Below are 20,077 nucleotides of genomic sequence, written 5' to 3' on the forward strand. Positions count from 1 at the left end.
CCTTCTTTTTTTTTTAAGATTTTATTTATTTGTCAGAGAGAGAGAGAGCACAAGCAGGGGGAGTAGCAGGCAGAGGCAGAGGGAGAAGCAGGCTCCCTGCTGAGCAGAGAGCCTGACACGGGGTTTGGGGCTCGATCCCAGGACCCTGGGATCATGACCTGAGCCGAAGGCAGACACTTAACGACTGAGCCACCCAGGCGCCCCTATTTATTTCCTTCTACTAGTTTTAGGTTTTGTTTATTCTTCTTTTTCCTGCTCTTTTAGGTGTAAGGTTAGGTTGTTTGAGATTTTTTTCTTGCTTCTTGAGGTAGACCTGTATTGCTATAAACTTCCCATTTAGAACAGCTTTTGCTGCATCCCCCAAATTTTGGACCACTGTGTTTTCATTTTCATTTGTCTCCATGTATTTTTGGATTTCCTTTTTGGGATTTCTTGGTTGATCCATTCATTGTTTAGTAGCACGTTATTTAACCTTCAAGTTTCGGGCTCTTTCCAGACTTTTTCTTGTGGTTGATTTCTAGTTGCATAGTGTTGTGGTCAGAAAAGATGCATTGTATGACTTCAATCTTTTTGAATTTGTTGAGACTTGTTTTGTGGCCTAATATGTGATCTGTTCTGGAGAATGTTCCATGTGCTCTTGAAAAGAATCTGTTGTTTTAGGATGGAATGTTCTGTTTTAGGATGGAATGTTCTATATATTAGATCTATCTGGTCCAATGTGTCATTCAAAGCCACTGTCTCTGTTGATTTTCTGTTTGAATGATCTATCCATTGATGTAAGTGGGGTGTTAAAGTCTACTATTATTGTATTACTATTGATTACTTCTTTTATATTTATTATTAGCTGCTTTATGTATTTGGGTACTCCCATGTTTGGAACATAAATATTTACAATTATTATATCTTCTTGTTGGATTATTCCTTTTATGATTATATAATATCTTTCTTTGTCTTTAGTTACAGTCTTTTTTTTTTAAAGATTTTATTTATTTGAGAGAGCGAGAGCGAGAGAGAGAGAAATATTGAGAGAACGAGTGGGGGGAGAGGCAGAGGGAGAAGCAGACTCACCATTGAGCAGGGAGCCCGACGTGGGACTGGATCCCAGGATCCTGGGATCATGACCTGAGCTGAAGGCAGACGCTTAACTGACTGAGCCACCCAGGCACCCCCGGCCTTTGTTTCAAAGTCTATTTAGTCCAACATAAACATTGCTACCCCAGCTTTCTTCTCACTTCCATTTGCATGATAAATGCTTTTCCATCCCTTCACTTTCAATCTGCATGCTGTGTTTTTAGGTCTGAGTCTTTTGTAGGCAGCATATAGATGGGTCTTTTTTTTTAAGATTTATTTATTTTAGAGAGAGAGAAAGCATTGGGGGGGGCGCGGAGGGAGAGGGAGGGAAAATCTCAAGCACACTCTGCACTGAGCCCCACATGGGTCTTGATCCCAGGACCCTGAGATCATGACCAGAATAAAACCGAGTTGGATGCTTAACTGTCTGTGCCACCCAGGCGCCCTGAGAGGTCTTTCTTTTTTATCCATTCTATCACCCTATGTCTTTTGATTGAAGTGCTGAGTCAATTTACATTCAAAATAACTATTGATAGGTATGTACTTATTGCCATTTTGTTACTTGTTTTATGGTTGTTTTTGTAGTTCTTCTCTGTTCCTTTCTTCCTCTCTTCTCTCATGGTTTGCTGGGTTTTTTTAGTGATATACTTGGATTCCTTTCTCTTTATTTTTTGCATATCTGTACTGGTTTTTGATTTGTGGCTACCATTAGGTTTGTATATAACATCTTAAGCATTTAGCAGTCTATATTAAATTGATGGTCACTTAAGTTCATTCCCCAGAACTCTCTCAAGTTATTTTTGTTTTTGTGATTGAGTTATGGAGTTCCTTATATACTTTGGATATTAACCCCTTATCAGACGTACAGTTTGCAAATATTTTCTACCATTCTGTAGATTGCCCTTTCATTTTGTTGAGTTTCCTTTGCTGTGCAGAAGCTTTTAAGTTTGATGTAGTCCCACTTGTTTATTTTTGCTTTTGTTGCCTGTACTTAGGTGTCATGTCAAAAAAAAAAATCATTGCCAAGACCAATGTCAAGAAGCTTATCCTTATCTTTTCTTCTAGGAGTTTTATGGTTTCAGGTCTTACATTTAAGTCTTTGATTTGCTTTGAATTTATTTTTGTGTATGTTATAAGTGTATCCACTTTCTTTTGCATGTGGATATCTAGTTTCCCAACATCATTTATTGAAGAGACTATACTTTTCTTCCATTGTGTATACTTGGCACCTTTGTCACAGATTAGTTTACTCTATATATGTGGGCTTATTTCTGGGCTCGCTATTTTGTTCCATTGATCTACATGTCTGTTTTTATGCCAGTACCATACTGTTTTCATTACTAAATCTCTGTAATATAGTTTTAAACCAGGAAGTGTGATGCCTCCAGCTTTGTTCTTTTTGCTCAAGATTGCTTTGGCTATTCAGAATCTCTTGTGGTTCCATACGAATTTTAGGATTTTTTTTCTAATTTTGTGAAAACCACTATTGGAATTTTGATAGCCATTACATTGAATCTATAAATGGCTTTGGGTAGTACGGACATTTTAACAATATTAATTCTCTGACCCATGAACATGATATATCTTTCATTTATTTGTGTCTTCTTCAATTTCTTCATCAACATCTTGTAGTTTTTATTATATAGATCCTTCCCCTCCTTATTTAAATTTATCCCTAAATATTTTATTGTGTTTTCAATGCTATTGTAATTGGGATTGTTTTCTTAATTTCTTTTTCAAATAGTTCATTCTTAGTGTATAGAAACACAACTAATTTTTGTATATTGATTTTGTTTCCTGTAACTTTATTGAATTTGTTCATTAGTTCCAACAGTTTTTTGGTGAAGTCTTTAGGATTTTCTATATATAAGAGCATATCTGCAAACAGACAACTTAACTTCTTCCTTTCCAGTTTGCATGTCTTTATTTCTTTTCCTTGCCTAATTGCTATAAGACTCCAGTATTATGTTGAATAGGAGTGGTGAGGGTGGGCATTCTTGTCTTTTCCTCATCTTAAGCCAAAAGCTTTCAGCTTTTCACTGTTGAGTTTGTTATCTGTGGGCTTGTCATATATCGCCTTTATTATGTTGAGGTACATTCCTTCTATACCTAATTTGTTGAGTCTGTATCATTAAAGGATATTTACTTTTGTCAAGTGCCTTTTCTGTATCTATTCATATTATTATATGGTTTTTAATGCTCCATTTTGTTAATGTGGTGTATCATGTTTATTGATTTGCGTATACTGAACTATCCTTGCATTCCAAGAATAAACCTCACTTGATTATGGGGTCTGATCCTTTTTTTTTTTTTTTTTAAGATTTTATTTATTTATTTGAGAGAATGAGAGAGACAGCACATGAGGGGGGGAGGGTCAGAGGGAGAAGCAGACTCCCCGCCGAGCAGGGAGCCCGATGTGGGACTCGATCCAGGGACTCCAGGATCATGACCTGAGCCGAAGGCAGTCGCTTAACCAACTGAGCCACCCAGGCGCCCCGGGGTCTGATCCTTTTAAAGTGCTGTTGAATATGGCTTGCTAGTGTCTGTTGAGAATTTTTGCATCTACGTTCATCAAGGATATTGGCCTGTAATTTTCTTTTCTTGTATTGACCCTACCTTGCTTTGGTATGAGCTTAATGTTGGCCTAATAAAATGAGTTCAGAAGTGTTTTCTCATCATTTTTTAAGAAGAAGAACCTCCAGCTCTCTCTGGTTCCAAATCTAGTGCTCTTGGCAACTGATTAACACAGCTCTCACCACTGATAATAAAAGAGAAGTTATCATTTATGGAGTGTATATGATGTATTCCAGGCATTCTGCAAAACTCTTCATGTAGATTATCTTGTTTAATTACACAAACAGCTTTGGGAGGTAAGTATCATTATTGTCTAAATTTTGCAAGAAGAACACTGAGGGGCAAAGAGGTTAATTGGTCCAAGGATTTGCAGCTGGTAAGGGGCTGAGGCAAGATATTAGTTCAGGTTAGTCTGACTCCAATACCTCTGTTCTATTTATATAATGGATGCAATATTGGGTTACAGCTACTCAACTTTAATAGGACTTTTCAGTCCACGCACCCTCTATCTTTTCCTTAACAATCATATAGTATTTTCCTATCTTGCTGGGACTTGGGGCAAAGTAACTTAGTCTTATTATAATGATAGTTCCCTAAGGTTACTGCTCTTTTTTTGCCATTCAAATGGCAGTATATCATAAAATCAAATATTGATTGGTAGAATGGTGGTTACCAAGGGTGGGGAGGGAGAGGAATAGAGGAGTTGTTGAGTGTATATAGTTACAGTTATACAAGATGAGTAAATTCCAGAGATCTGATGTATAACACAGTGATGACAGTTAACAATAAGGAATTATGTGCTTAAAATTTAAGAAGGTATATGTCATGTTGTATTCTTACCAAAAAAACCCAAACCAAACTAAACCCAAAACAAAGGGATACAAGGAAACTTTTGAAAGTGATGGATATGTTTATTACCTTGACTTTGGTGATGGTATAAGAAGTATATACACATACGTCCAAACTTACCAAATGATATACATGAATTATATGCAGTTTCTTGTATGCCAATTGTACCTCAATAAAGCAGGAAATAATATTGGTTGGCTATTTAGTTTTTTTTTTTTTTAAAGATTTTATTTATTTATTTGACAGAGAGAGACAGCGAGAGAGGGAACACAAGCAGGGGGAGTGGGAGAGGGAGAAGCAGGCTTCCCGCCGAGCAGGGAGCCCGATGCGGGGCTCGATCCCAGGACCCTGGGATCATGACCTGAGCCGAAGGCAGACGCTTAACGACTGAGCCACCCAGGCGCCCCTATTTAGTTTTAAAATTCAAAAAATGTATTGAATGTACAGGATACTATGCTAGCTGCTAAGGGAAAACAAAAATGAATTAAACAGGGAAGCTTCCTTCAAGTTGTTTATAAGTGAGGCCTACCCCACCAACTAGCCCCCCACTCCTGCCATGCACTAGAACACAAGAAGGTTCAGAGACAGTGATGAGGGAGTTCAGAAAAAGAGGTCATATCTTCTATGAAAACATCTTCAAGAGCTACCCCAGGAATGAGAAGGCATTTGAGCTGGACGCTGAAGAATGGGAAAGTTTGTGGACATGTAGAGATACTGAGTGTGAACGTGCTGTAAACAGGTGACAATGTAAACACCAGCATGAAGACTGGAAATCTTAGAGAGTACTAAGGGAGTCATGTTTGGCTCAAGAAAGGGAAAGTAGTAAGAGATGTGGCTAGAAAAGCAGTGTTTAATAAGACCATAAAGACCATAAGTTAGTAAGGGGAGCTATTGGAGATATAGTTTAGAAGCATAAAGAGAGTGCATAAAGACAGTCCACAAATACTGATAGCTTAAACTCTGTCAGAGCCAGCCAGGATGGAAAAATGGGAATAAAAATTAAAAACATTTAATGGATAGGGGTACCTGGCTTATTTAGTTCGTAGAGCATGTGACTCTTGATCTCAAGGTCATGAGTTTGAGCCCCACATTGGGCATAGAGATTACTTAAAAAAAATATATGAGGGGCACCTGGGTGGCTCAGTCGGTTAAGCGGCTGCCTTCGGCTCAGGTCATGATCCCAGGGTCCTGGGATCGAGCCCTGCATCGGGCTCCCCACTCGGCGGAGAGCCTGCTTCTCCCTCTACCTCTGTCTGCCACTCTGCCTACTTGTGCTATCTCTGTTAAATAAATTTTTAAAATCTTTTAAAAAAATATGAAAAAATGTCACATTTAATAGAATGTGTGGCATTTAGCAAAGACATTTTTGAAGTGAAAGAGGTCAAAGATGGTTCAAACTTTGAGTTTGAGTTTCGAAGGTGTACAAAGGAAATACAGCAGGAGGAATGGGTGTTGAAGGCACGAAATTCTGGGGACAGGTTATGAAATAATAGCCAGAAACCATTTTAATAATTAAAAGCACAAAAAGGATGTTTTGACTCCTAAAACTATGCATAAACAAACAGGACATATGGTTTATACACGTGGGTCCGAAGTATTGGATGCAGAGCTCATTAAAACACAAATCATGCAGCACACCTTCCATCTATTTAAACTGACTAGCTAGCTAACACTAGAAGTGTAATTCTTTCAATATTTCAAAAACATCAGAAAAATCCATAAATTCCATCTCTTTGTTAGAGGTACACCTCCCAAAGCCTTCCATCGCCTTGCTCCCCCGTCGACTGGTTGTTCTCTAGACCTGTTGTCCTGCAACTTCCCATCTCCTGGATCTCCTGCTTTATTCCTTCTATTTGATGGAGCACATCTTCCAGTTTTTGTTTTGGTTTTTTTTGAGTAAAGTGATAGAAGTTTATTAAGTGAAGATACAGAAAACACTCTCAAGAGTGAGAGGGGAGCACATCTTCCAGTTTTTCCTGATATGATGTATGGGACACACATATTTTGAGACTTCAATGTTTAAAAAGGTTATAATCCACCTTCACGTCGGATTGCTCAATATAGAATTCTAGATTGGAAATAATTTTCTTTGGAATTTCAAAGCTATTATGTTCCATTTGTCTTCTGGCTTCCACCATTAGTGTTGAGACGCCTAAAACAGTTCTGAAATGGGATCCTTTTTTTAAAAAAAAACAAAACAAAACTTCGTAGAGCTGTATATGCAAATGAGTTATATAGTCATTGTGAGTATAGACACACAATGTTACGTTAGTTTTAGGTGTAAAACATAGTGATTCTATACGTTATGCTGTGACCACAAGTGTAGCCGCCATCTGTCACCACACAACGCTATTACAGTACAAACTATATTTGAAATGGGATCCTTTTTACTGAACTTCCCTTGACACTTCTTGACTTTGCTGCTGGAAACTTTTAAGATCTTTTTTTGGTCCCTAGTGATCTGATGACAACAAAGTGTGATGACATACTTTAAAGTGTGTCTTTTTTCATCTAGTGTTCTGGTCCCTCAGTGAACTCTCTCGATCTGGGAACAAACGACTTTCACTTTTGGGAGTTCTCCTTCAGACATTTGACAATTTTCTCTCTTACATTTTCAAACTGTGTTGTCTTCCACTTTTTTGCACCTCCTGATTCTTTAATTTTGTCATTTATCTTCTATTTTATCTATTATCTATTATCTGCTTTTAAAGAAATGTTTCTCAATATTATCTCCCAATCTTTTTGCTACATTTTTCATTTTGACTATCATATTTCAAATTTCAAGAAATACTGTTTTCTGGCTATTCCTACTTTTACAGAATCCCATTTTTTCCCATAGATGCGGTATCTCCCCTCATTCTGTAAATATATTAGTATTATGAATTTTCAAAAGTTTTATTTTGCTCCCTACGTCCTCTGAGATCCATTTTTTTTGTTTTGTCCTTTTTTTTTTTTTTAAGTAATCTCTACGCTCCATGTGGGGCTTGAACTCACGAGATCAAGAGTTGCATGCTCTACTGACTGAGCCAGCCAGATGCCTTTTTTTTTTTTTTAAAGATTTTATTTATTGAGAAAGAGAGAGAGAGACAAGCAGGTTCCCCGCTGAGCAGGGAGCCCGATGCGGGGCTTAATCCCAGGATCCTGGGATCATGACCTGAACTGAAGGCAGACACTTAACTGACTGAGCTACCCAGGTGCCCCAGACACCTATCTATCTATCTATCTATCTATCTATCTATCTATCTATCTATCTATCTATCATCTATCTATCTATCTATCTATCTACCTATCTATATATTTTTATGCTATTTATTTATATATTTTTATGCTATTTTTTTTCTGTCTTGAAGGCTTTCTTCAACCAACCTATGATTTTAAATTCTTGGCTCATATTTTGTATTTAAGAGAGAAACAACAAAAAGCTGTTTAGAAACTAATTGGCAGACTGGCAGAGCTGGTTAATTGGTGGTTTCACTGTCGGGTGGTCTGGCTGAGCTATTTTATTGGGCACTCAAAGAGGAATCCTCCAATAGTATGGCTACCAAACTCTCCTGGAAGCAGAGCAGAAGAGTGACAAGGGGGACCCATGAGTCAGACTGTGGTATTCACTTAATCTCTTGAGTTGTACCTCCCTTGCCCTCAGGTGTTTCTAGTGCCCTTAAGCCCAGTGTCTCTCCACTAGTAAACTTCTGGATTCCTGCTGGAGTCAGGAAGTGGCATTCTCCCAGCTATATAGGATGTAGAAGGGGATCTGCCTTTCTGAACACGCCTTTAAAAATTTTCACCTAGATCTTATGTTTTTAGTGCAGTTATATCTCAACCTTCAGAGGTACCTGGTGACTCCAATTCCAGTACTTTTTTGAGACTGTTGCTCAAATTAACCTTCTTGTGGGTTGCTCCATTTTAGCTTAGTTTTCACCTTTCTCTGATCCATTGGGTTAATTAACACTCCTCCATTTGCTCTCCATCTTGTATTTCTGTAATGCTGTCCGCTCTTCCTCTTCTCCTATTAACTCCATGCTTACAAGGGTATGACTTTTTTTTTTTTTTTAACTCATTTACATTCAGTTTAGAGCACTTTTATTATAAAGGGGTCATAATTATACGTGTTCAACTCACCATTTCTAATAAGTACTTCCTTGTCTTTGATTTGCTTTACTTTGCTGCTGCATTTGAAACTCTAGACCACTCATTCTAGAAACTTTATCATCCTTTGTTTTCTGTGGCCAGATTTTTTTCCTTTTGTCACATTACCTCACCTTCTTTCCTTGGTTATTTCTTCTTCCACTGCTTATCCCTTAACTGTTTTTGTTCCCCAAGTCTCTGTCCTCTTATGTTTTCAGTCACACATTTGCTATACCCAACTTTATCTGCTTACATGGGTTTAAACCACTTCCTTAATGCTGTCGACTCCCAAATCTGTGTGTGGTGCCAGACTCACATAAAACTCAGAAACAAGAGGAAAAGAGGACCCTGTCTCCCTATATCCTACTCAGGAAAAACAAACACACTGGAGCCAAAACAGGCCCTCCCTTTAGAAAAATAGCAGGAGTGAAGGAAGGCATTCAACTTTATAAAGGTAAGAGAAAGAGCCAAAGAAGAGCTATATTAGTCATGATACTGGAGCTTTTGCTGCAATAAAAAGGAATCCCTCGATCACATGGACTTAACATAAAAAAGCTTCTATCTCTGTCATGCAAAGTCTGCTATGGATTGGGGCAACTCTCCAGGGCAGCTCTTCTCCTATATAGGCTCACTACTCCCAGCATCATCAGTTTCATAGAACTTCATTTCAGCACATGTTGTGAATCTCACTGAGGCATTAGCAGAGGGAAGAACTGCCTAGTCGAGCACAGGCAATTAAGTACCTGTATTTGGAGGTGAAATATGTCAGGTTTCCATTCATTGGCCAAAGCAAGTCACACAGCTACCCCTAGCTTCAAGGGCATAGGAAAGAATAATCCTCTCTGGCCCTGAGAATTGGATACTGTTGAACAGTAGTAATTTATAGCATTGAAAATATTAAATTGTAAATAGAGAATCTGGCCTTAAACAAAGTACATTTTTATTTTCATACTTCCAGTACCTAATTTGGTGATGTCAATATATGTTGAATTCAGATAGAGTCTGGGGATGATTTGATAAGTCTCTTTGAAAAGATGTTCAAGGAAAGTCTGAATCAATGCCTTATTTTCTTCCCAAAACAAACAGGAACATTCACAATCCTTCCACTGACCTCCCTGCTGGGTTCACAGATAGAGCCATTTTTCAAAAAATAGTACTTTCAGCATCTAAATATTTGAAGCCTCACTAAGAACTCAAGTTTAAAGTTTGCAAAGAAGGCATTTCAAGCCATACTGCTTATATTTGCTTTGATCAATATTCCTCCCCAACCTCAAACACGATGGGAGACCTGGAAAGGAAAAAATGTTATAAAATTTTGCCCTGAAAGAGACAAATAGGTGTGTGTGTGTGCATGCATGTATGTGTGTGTATTTGGTGTGCAGGTGCACCTTTTATGGTGGGTGTGGGACAGTCTTGTTGCCCATAGGTATGCTTAAGGACAGATAAATATGAGCTTCATGGAATATGAAATTAAGCACAGGAGTTTTGTGCACCAACTGATAGCCCCTCCCTTATATTTTCTACCTTGCTTCCATAAGATACTATTTCTTGACCTGTGACGGGCACTTTCCAATATGTAGATGAGATCATTAGATGATGAGAGGTAGTATTAAATGACTGGTGTAGAGGAATGCAAAGGATCCGAAAGAGAGATTGTCCCTTCAGGGTTTATTTTGCATTTCTCAGGTGTTCTGTAGTTCCTTTCTTTAATAAAAGTTTTGTTTTTAAAAACAAATTATATACATTTACCATAAACAATTCAAGTAACAGATACAAGTGCAAAGGAGTAAAAAAAAAAAAAAATCATCCAATATCCCAAGAATAATAATGACCAGTATTACACCAGGTGAACATTGTTCTAGGCATCTAATGATCTGAACACCACCGTCCTCTGGTTTTCCTCCTACCCTGCTGGCTCTTCTGCCTCTTCCAGTCTCTCAGGGGTGAAGAGTCCCAGGTAAGCCCCAGACCCTCTCCTCATCTCCGTCTTTACCCCAATGGGAACTTGGCCAGTTCTATAGCTTTAAATGATATCTGGATGCTGATGGTTCCCACGTTTATATCTCCAGCTTAGTCCTTTGGAAACTGGACAGCTAGATTGCAAGGAGTTGGAACGCTGAGAAACACTGATACAGGCATGTTGAGAAAATAGAGATCCAATTGGATTCTCTTTCTTTTAGCTCTAAAGTTACATGGGCCTCTGATATACCGTTTTACTGTTAACACTATTTTTTAAATCTTACTGCCTTTTAATACTGCCTATCATTTGTTGAGCACCTACTACATGTTAGGTAATATGCCATGTGCTTTACATATATTATCTCATTTCATCCTCATGATTCTTAGGGTAGATTTTAAGAAATAACAAGAAACTCAAAACCAAGACTTAGACTGATAAACAACTTGTCCAACTGATACAGTTAGTAGATGAGTTAGAGTTAGGATTTGAACTCGGGGGGACCCATGCCATTTCTGTATGCTGTATGGCCTCCATTTGCATTTCAATGTAAATTTTACTATCAGTTTAACAATTTCGTACACACACATACAAAGACACAAACCCAGCTGGGATTTTGATTGACATTGTGCTGAATTTATAGATTAATTCAGAGAGAACAGACATCATATACTTTGCGTTTTCCAAACTTTAATTGGTATTTCTCTCTGTTTATTTAAGTCTTCTTTAATTTTTCTAATTGCCTTTCGTGCTTTTCATTGTGAAGCAGCAATCCACGTGCCATAATTCTGATGGTGCTAGGGAGTTCCAGGGGTCAGAATCCTAAGGTGGGAAACTGAGGGATGAGAAGTGCCAAAAGGGAACTACAAAAATGTGGACAGAATAAATGATTAAAGGTCCCACTAAATAAAACAACCATTCAGGAATTTAAAAATGGGCAGTAATAGCTGGGTGTATAACATATCAGAACACGTACACAGCAAACAGCCTTGTGCCCTGCCAGCAAGAGAGATGCCAGGAACTCTGGAAGGTATTTGCATGATGTAATCTACTGTGGACTGTTGATTCAGCAGCAGCTTTTCATGAGGAGGAGATTGTGATTATTAACTGAGGCATGATGTCCGTCATCTTTAAAAGTGAAGGGCAGGCTAGGCTGAATCCAGGCCCTCCTGCTCTCCCTCTTCCGTAACCTTCTCCAACCCGCTGGCACTCTCTTTAGCAGCCTCACAATTTCCTCAGGACCTTCCTCTTGCCACCCACATGCGCCTGCCTTATCCTGTATTTCTCCATAGCTCTATACACAGACCCCAAGCCCTCCTCTCTCCCCATCTCCTCCATTTACTCAGATTTAGGATATTCAAATGTTCAGAGAAAAGGAATGGATAAGGGATCCAATTAGTACACATTAAATGTGTATTAAACGACAGATAGCTAGGTAGGTATTTCTCAAATTAGGGTCCAAAGACATAATCCTAGAGGTGTGAGAGGTTCACAGGAATTTGGATAATGAGAGCTAATACTTATCGAGCACTCACCATGTTCTAGGTACTGTTTAAAATGCTTTACATGTATTAATTCATTTAGTTTCACTATAGCCCTATAAAGCAGATGCCTTATTTCCATTTAACAGATGAGCAAATTTAACAACATGCCTTTATTCCATCAGATGAGCGTCCGTGAAAGATTAAGTTATCAGCTCAAGGTTACAGAGCTAGTAAATGGAGGAGTGAGGACCCAAACCCAGGAAGTCTGGCTCCAGAGCTAATGACTTTACCTCTTTGCAATGCTGTCATCTGGGTCTTGATTGGGACTGGATGGTCCAAGATGGCCCCATACATGTGCCTGGTAGTTAGCTGGGGTTACTGGCTGTTGCCTCCTCCTCCATGTGGTCTTTGTAGCAGGATACTCCGGAGTTCTATGTATGGCAGCTGAATTCCAAAGGGCAAATGTCATGTGGAGAATTACCTTGATGCAATGGCAGGCTCCAAGTACACCACCACACAGACTCTACCATAGGTCACAGGACAGATGGGCTTATAAACCAAATGAAGACACCTGAATCACACTGTTTATGTGGCAGCTTTAGAACATGTTCCCAAATTGTTTGGCATTGTTCCCATTGAATTCTCTTGAATCTTGGCTGGCTTTAGTAGCTTGCTGGTAGCTAGTTGAGTACAGGAGAAATGATGCTGCATGACTTTTTTTTTTTTTTTTAAGATTTATTTATTTATTTGAGAGAGCGAGCGTGCACGTGCATGCAGGGGGGAGGGGCAGAGGGAGAGAGAAACTCAAGCAGACTCCCCACCTAGTGTGGAGCCTGACACAGGGCTTGATCTCACCACCCTGAGATCAGACCTGAGCTGAAACCAAGTGATGGATGCTTAACCGACTACCACACACCGGTGCCCCTCTGCATGACTTCTTAGGCTATGTCAGAAAAGGCCATGGGCCTGGTTCTTTTCAGACACCCGCTTTGAGGGAAGCCAGCCAGCAAGGGAGAAGTTCTGCCTTGCTGGAGGGGCTGAATGAAGGTACACTAGTTCACAGTCCCAGCTGCATGCAGCTAGCCACTAGCCAGCATCAATCCTCAGCCACATTAGTGTCGATCCTCCTCAATCCTCAGCCACATGAATGTGCCATCTTGGGCATCCAGCCAGTAGCTGCAGTTAGCTGACATCTGATTGACATCTTATAAGAGACTAACAATGAGCTGCCTAGCAAGGGGAAAGAGATGGACAGATAAACCAGCTTAGGACAGCAAGGTGGAAGACCACAGTATCTGAATTTTGTTTTACGCAATGTTCATATGTCCTAACCTCCCTGCTGTGCCAGTCTTCTCTGCAGATGGTGTGGTTTTAAGGACCACAGAGGAAAGTAAGAGAGGAGGGCCTGGAACCAACATATATCTGTTCTGTCAGAGATGAAGGAGCAAGTGTGTCTGCTTGCAGCTGGCCATTAGCTGGCTGAGTAGCTAGGGGTTTATCTGCTTTTCTTGTACAGACTACACGAGGCCACAATGAGACTATAATGCGTGTCACTAGTAGGTGGCCAATGTAGGGATGACATAGTTGTGTCTAGAGGTAGTATAATCTCTACCTTATTAATATTTAAAGTTCACTTGGTCTATCTCTTTCTATCTAAAGTAGCACTTTCATTTGTTCCATCCTTTTTATCTAAGATCAACCCGTATCCATTTATCCCAGGTTTAATGTCGCATAAGCAAATTATGTCTACATTTTAGATTCTTATTTTCTATAGCAGACTTGAATAATCATAAATCATCCAGCAAACACATTACAACAAGTCCCACCGAGCAAGCACTTAGATCAGGGTTGTGATGTTCCACTTATCAGCTAAAGCAGGTCACACAGCCAAGCCCACAGTCAATGTGGGACAGGTCTACACAAAGGAATGGATACCATAAGCCATGATTCATTGGAACCACTATTCTAATAATCTACCACTAACACACTTAGAAAATGGTTGAGCCAGTTGTCAAACTGTCAGCCATCTGTTTCTGGAGTCCACCCACAAAACTGGTGTCCTAAAGACTGTTAGGAATGGGTTCTTAGTGAATAGCTGTTCCAAACCTCACTTCCCAGGCCCTGCCCCAAGCTCAATGAGTCAGAATCCCTTGTGGGTAAGAGATATAGGAGAGAAGAATTTGAGACTAAAATAACTCTGCAGAGGATTCTACTCTGGGGATGTAGAGGGTTTCAAAAACAAGAAAGACACAAGTCTTTACACCCAACTTCATTTACCACAGAGCACATTTTTTTTTAAATAGTCTCTACACCCAAGGTGGGGCTTCAACTCACCACCCCAAGATCAGGAGTCACATGCTCTTCTAACTGAGCCAGCCAGGCACCCCTCACAGAGCACATTCTTAACTGCCATTATTACACAAAGAGGCTGCCCTGAAATTTTTAAAAAAATGCTTTTCATGGTTAAGTTAGAGCAGTGGTTCTCAAACTTTTGTGTGCATCAGTATTAACTGGAGGGCTTGTTAAAACACAGATGAGTGGGCCCAAACTCCAGTTTCTGATTCAAGGGGTCTAGAGCAGAGTAGGCCAATTTTCATGCTTAACAAGCTCTGCTGTCCGGGAATCACACTTTGAGAACCGCTGAGTTAGAGCAATAGAATGATTTAGCGGTAACATTCCTCCCCCGACTCACATTTATATATTGCACTTACATGATTATAGCGCATTTACCACATACCAGGTCTTGGGCTGGTACAGCAGCGGATAAGATAAGGGTAAGATTTCGATCTTGATTGCGCTTGAGCAGATTTACTCTCTAAGTGGATCTACTCTCTAAGGCAGGAAGCCTAAGTGTCATTAGGTTCAGATAAAGGGGAGATCTTCCTTAGGAGGAGATAAAGGAAAGGTCGGAGTAGGAGACCGTCGAGCTTGGCCCTGAAAGAGGTCTAGGATCTGGACACGTGGAAACAGTGCAGAATCGCAAAATTCTTTTCGCCTTGGCAAAGAGAAAAACAAAAACTAAAAACAAACCTTGGCAAACAGCCGGCAAAGGTCTGTGATATTCTTGCTCCAGCATTAACGGTCTGCAAGCTGCTGGCATCAGAACGAGGAAGCGGATTTTCGGTGTCAAGGCCTCAGTCTCAAACCCCTGGCCTCGCCCTCCCTTTGAAGCTCCCAGGGCAGGTGCCTCAAAGACCGGAGTGCCTGGCCGAAGCCACGGTGGGCGCTTCAATCCCCAAAAGCCTGAGCAGGACCCGCCCCCCCCCGCCGCCGTGAGGTTCCGAGCGGTGGTGAGGCCCGTGCCGGGCGAGGGGGCGCCGCACGCTGGAGCACCGCTCGGAACAAGCTCCAGGTTTAGGCCTGGCGCTAGGGCGCAGCGGTGGTAGCGGCACTACCGCGGAGCAAGAAATCCAGAGCTGTTTTTCCCCGTTCCCTGCGTTGGACTTAAAGGTGGCGCCAGCACTGGGATACGCGCCGTCTGTTCCTCCACCATCACGCACCGGAGGGGGTGGGGACTCCTGTGCACGCTCCCAAGTCCGCCGGGAGCACGGCCGGGGAGCTCGCGGACTGCGCTTGCGCGGCCCCGCCCCGTCCCTTCGCCCCGCCCTGTTAGCCCCTATACAGCCGCTAGGGGTAGCGGCGGCGGTTGTGGCCTGGAGCGCGGCCGCTTTGAGGGCGCTGGAGCCCTACGGAGCGCCGACGAGGGCAGGCAAGAGGGTGGGAAAGCCGGCAGGAGCGGAGGGCGGTGCCGAAGGAGGGCGGTGCGTGGCTGACTCATCCCTCTGGAAGATCAAACTGACAGAGACAACCCTAGCCGCCCGCCCGCCCCCCCGCGCCGCCCCTCCTCAGCCGGGAGGCGCCCGCCCGCACCGCCCACCCGCCCTCTCCCGGCCCCAGCCTCACAGAAAGTTTTTCTCGTTGGAGGGACCGGAGCGGCCGCGGGCCTTTCGGAAGGGAAGGGGGACAGAAAAGGAGGCGATCGACGCGCGGGCCCGGGGAGTGCATGGTGCCCGGCGCCTCTGCTGCCAGTCAGGAGGACATTGGGGCGGGGTCCGGCTGAGCCTACCTCCTTCTTCCCCCTGCCTTGCTAGAAATCGCCCTCCCGGACTGCCGCGGGGGTCCCCGCTCCTCAGCCCGCCATGTCCCGGCTGTTGCCGCTGCTGAGGAGCCGGACAGCGCGCAGCCTGAGGCCGGGCCCGGTCGCCGCCGCCGCCGCCGCGCCCCGCCCGCCGTCCTGGTGCTGCTGCGGGCGGGGGCTGCTGGCGCTCGCGGCCCCCGGCGGCTTCCGAGGGCTGGGCACCCACCCCAAGAAGGAGCCCATAGAGGCGCTGAACACGGCGCAGGGCGCGCGCGACTTCATCTACAGCCTGCACTCCACCGAGAGGAGCTGCCTGCTCAAGGAGCTGCACCGCTTCGAGTCCATTGCCATCGCCCAAGGTAAGGGGTCGTGAGGGGCGAGCCTGGGGGCCCGGAGTCCCCACACCCCGTCGGCGCCCCGGGAGGCCTTCCGCCCCTCGGCCCGGGACCCCTGCCGCCGGCTCCCCTCGCCCGCCTGGCCTCGCGCCTGGGACGTCCCGGCGGGGATTGGTGTGTGTGTGCGGGGGGGACCTTCCGCGCCTCCTGAGTGTCCCCAGGGCAGGTAGGACAGGCGCGGATCGTGCCAGCAGCCCGGACCGACGCTTGGCTGGTTCCTCCCCAGCCTTAGAAGCCGAGCTTCAGCCCAGATTGTCAACCGATACTGTTTCGATTGTGCTTTGATTTGTTGTGTGCCTCCCCTCCCCAACCCTCCTGTCCCCCTAAGCCCTTGCTGCTTTCTTGTGAACGTGCGGCCACGCAGGTGGCGTGCCTTGCCTGCTTGAAAAGTGCCGCAAACTCGAGATGCAGGAAGAAACTTTCTTGAAAGGTTATCAAACCAAGATGTATGGGTGTCCAAAAGAGGGGTATTGCTTCCTGAGGCAGAGATGCTCTCAGCTGTGTGTTTGCACACACATGTAGTTGTATTAAATTAAGCAGCCAAAGGAAACATTTTCCTGGGAAATGGAAAGAATGGATCAAACCAGCAACAGCAAGCCCCTGTAGGTTCGGCGCTGCACAAGTTAAACTCCAGTTTTTGTTGTTTCCCCAGAGGTTGAAAGAATGAAGTAATTAAGAAGGTATTTTTCTGGGAATCTGGCTCTACTATGAAAAGCAGACTTCTGCTTTAAAGTAATGTGGAGCGGTGAAAGCAAGGCTATTTTTAAGCTAACATGTTAAAATAGGATATTTTTAAAACCAGTGCAGAATGCTGTAGGTCTGAATTTGAGTGCAGGTGAAAAAGCTAAGAATTCAGAAAATCAAGAGGATGAAAGGAGTAAGTGATTAATTCCACCTTAAAATATTTTTGCAGTTTAAATACAATAGTACCGACAAAATACATAAAACAGACAAGATACATTGCTATTTTATAGTACATTCTGATGTATTTGATATTTTTTAAAAAGTTTACCTCCCTCCCCAGAGTTGATAGGTACATAAACATCCCATAGATTCCTAAGTTTAGAGTACATTGATTGGAACGTGGCATTTGATTTGCCGGAGGCACTTGAAAGTGTTTCTTTGGCCTGTGTACAGGAATGAAGGAAGGTCACGTAAGCGTGACTTATCTATACTGCTTCTTCGGGAACTTTTTCTTAGCTTTGCCTTTGCACTGCTTTTTTTTTCTATGTTCAGGGAATCGTGGACCAATTTATAGTACTGGATATTCCAGATATTGTCTGTGCACAATGCTTTTAAGGAAAAATGTAGCATCATAATCAGTTCAGTTATTAAGTGTGTAATCATGCTGTTATATGAAGCAATAATCATATTTGTAAGTATGTTTGTACTCACTTTGTGGTTTTAAAATACTCAGTTCTGAAAATGTGCTCCTGGGAAAACAATATAGCCAGTCATATATGCTGTAACATTAATTTTAGAAATGTTTTCTCCATGGACAACACTATTTGAACATACATTAGGCCTTGTCTAAGTAATTTCTTGGAAATTCTTCTGCATTAACATTGTTACAAGTTTCCAGGGCCCTATTAATATAATTTTATGACAGTTCTTGAAAAGCACATCCTGTGATACAACTGGATAAATTTTACCTCATACCTTATTGTTTTAGCACATGGCAGGAGTATTGCAGTAGAGAGGCTGCATTTTCCACTGAAGATAATTTGAAATTTGACATGTTTTTTTTTTTTTTTTTTTAGATTTTATTTATTTATTTGACAGAGAGAGACACAGTGAGAGAGGGAACACAAGCAAGGGGAGTGGGTGAGGGAGAAGCAGGCTCCCTGCTGAGCAGGGAGCCCAGTGCGGGCCTCTATCCCAGGACCCTGGGATCATGACCTGAGCTGAAGGCAGACGCTTAACTGACTGAACCACCCAGGCGCCCCTTGACATGGTTTTAAATATTTTGGAAAGGACCTATTAACTTCAGTCAGTGGAGATCAGTTAGCATCAATTAAACTTAATAAGTGTGTAAGTTATATGAGAGAGAAGTTAGTAATTTGTCTTCTTTATTCAAGATAAACTGGCAAAAATATAGTAGGAAACAATGTGGTAGTCAATGCTTATCTCCTATTCATAAGCTAAAGAACTTGAGAGTTTAAATCAACTATATTTGCCAGTATTGATGACTAAATTATTGCCCGTTGACTCAAAAGATACTTATTGATGCTGCTGCTTTAACTTTTAGTACAGTCTTCGTGTTCCTTGTTGTGTTCAATATCAGTACATACAGTTCCTAAGGAGATCACTGAAATCATTTTTCCCCCCAATCAGATAAATGAAAAGCTCCCATGTTTTTCTTTTATTGTTGCTTTTTGGATATTTTTAAATACCCAACTCATGTACTAAATGTATGGGTACTAAATGCATTTTCTAATTAAATAAGTTATGTTAAAAGGACTGTTTCGTATTATAGGAAATCTTACGTGTTCTTGGAAAGTGTGCTTGTATGAGTGAAAGAAGTGTTTTGGATTTGATGTGGAAACATCACAGGAAAAAAATCTATGCTTTGATATGCCTGTGAAATCTAGTTGAAATTTGGTACATTTGCCCTTATCTTTCTTATGTGTTTATCAGTAGGCATGTGATCTGGTCTGTGACAAGGTAAAGCTGTGACAAGATTCTAAATAGATAAGGCAAGCTTTGTGGGACGTCTTATCGTAGTTAAATAGGATATTGTGATTTTTAAATTACAAAATGATTTCCTTCTCAATTTTAAAAAAGTTGATGTTGTGTTCCCAGTTTACCTACTCAATCTGATCTCTGTTCTTCCACAAACAGTCCATATTTTCCTGATAGTACTTTGTTGGCTCATTTTTTTTTAAGTAGAACTGGCAAACTGACATTACAGTTGCCTTTCAATTTTAGCCAAGATTTTAAAAACAAATTTTTCTCCCAATTTTTGCAATTACTATTTCTATTTATAATTTTTTTTTACTTTTAAAACATGAGTTTGGTTTTTGAAGAATAGGCAATGCTTATTGTATTAGTTATACATTGCTGTATAACAAATTACCCTAAAACATAGTGGCTTAAAACAAACATGTTTTATTTCAGTTTCTGGGGATTAGGAATCTTGTACAGGCTTAATAGGATGTTTCTGACTCAGGGTATTTCACAGAGTCATTTGAATCAAGCTTTTAGCTGGGGCTGCATCAGCTGAGATCTAGCCTGGGGCTGGAGGGTTCATTTTCAAGAAGGCTCACTCACATGGTTGTTGGCTGGAAGTCTTGTTTCTTGCCATGTGGGCCTCTCTACATGGCTGCCTAAGTGTTCTCAACATGGTAGCTGGCTTCCCCCAGAATGAGTGATAGGAGAGAGTGAGAGCCTAAGCTGGAAGCCACATATGTTATAACCCAATCTTAGAAGAGCCGTAGTCCATTTCTTTTGTCCTGGTACATAGCAGGAGGGTACCTTACAGGGTGCAAATACCAGGAGGTAGAAATCATTGGGGGCCATGTTGGAGGCTACCTTCCACACTTAC

General features: G+C 41.8%; 2 protein-coding genes across 4 annotated transcripts in view; one reads left to right on the forward strand and one right to left on the reverse strand.

Moving 5' to 3' along the window:
- Window positions 1-15,603, reverse strand: part of TYW2 (tRNA wybutosine-synthesizing protein 2) — a 61,596-nt gene extending 45,993 nt beyond the window's left edge. Inside the window, exons 1-2 of the mRNA XM_036116666.2 lie at window positions 15,091-15,603; window positions 12,351-12,504 (exon numbers count right to left, since the gene is read on the reverse strand). The gene's annotated coding sequence lies outside the window, so the exon portion shown is untranslated. The remainder of the gene's footprint in view (window positions 1-12,350; window positions 12,505-15,090) is intronic.
- A 101-nt stretch (window positions 15,604-15,704) lies between these two features.
- TMEM65 (transmembrane protein 65) overlaps window positions 15,705-20,077 on the forward strand; it is a 63,656-nt gene continuing 59,283 nt past the window's right edge. For all 3 annotated transcript variants that reach the window (XM_078072043.1, XM_036116674.2, XM_036116676.2), the window contains exon 1: window positions 15,705-16,497. In XM_078072043.1, coding sequence (XP_077928169.1) covers window positions 16,200-16,497 — 298 coding nt within the window. In that variant the 5' untranslated portion in view covers window positions 15,705-16,199. The remainder of the gene's footprint in view (window positions 16,498-20,077) is intronic.

This window comes from Halichoerus grypus, chromosome 5 (assembly GCF_964656455.1).
Source record: "Halichoerus grypus chromosome 5, mHalGry1.hap1.1, whole genome shotgun sequence".
Taxonomy (NCBI): Eukaryota; Metazoa; Chordata; class Mammalia; order Carnivora; family Phocidae; genus Halichoerus; species Halichoerus grypus.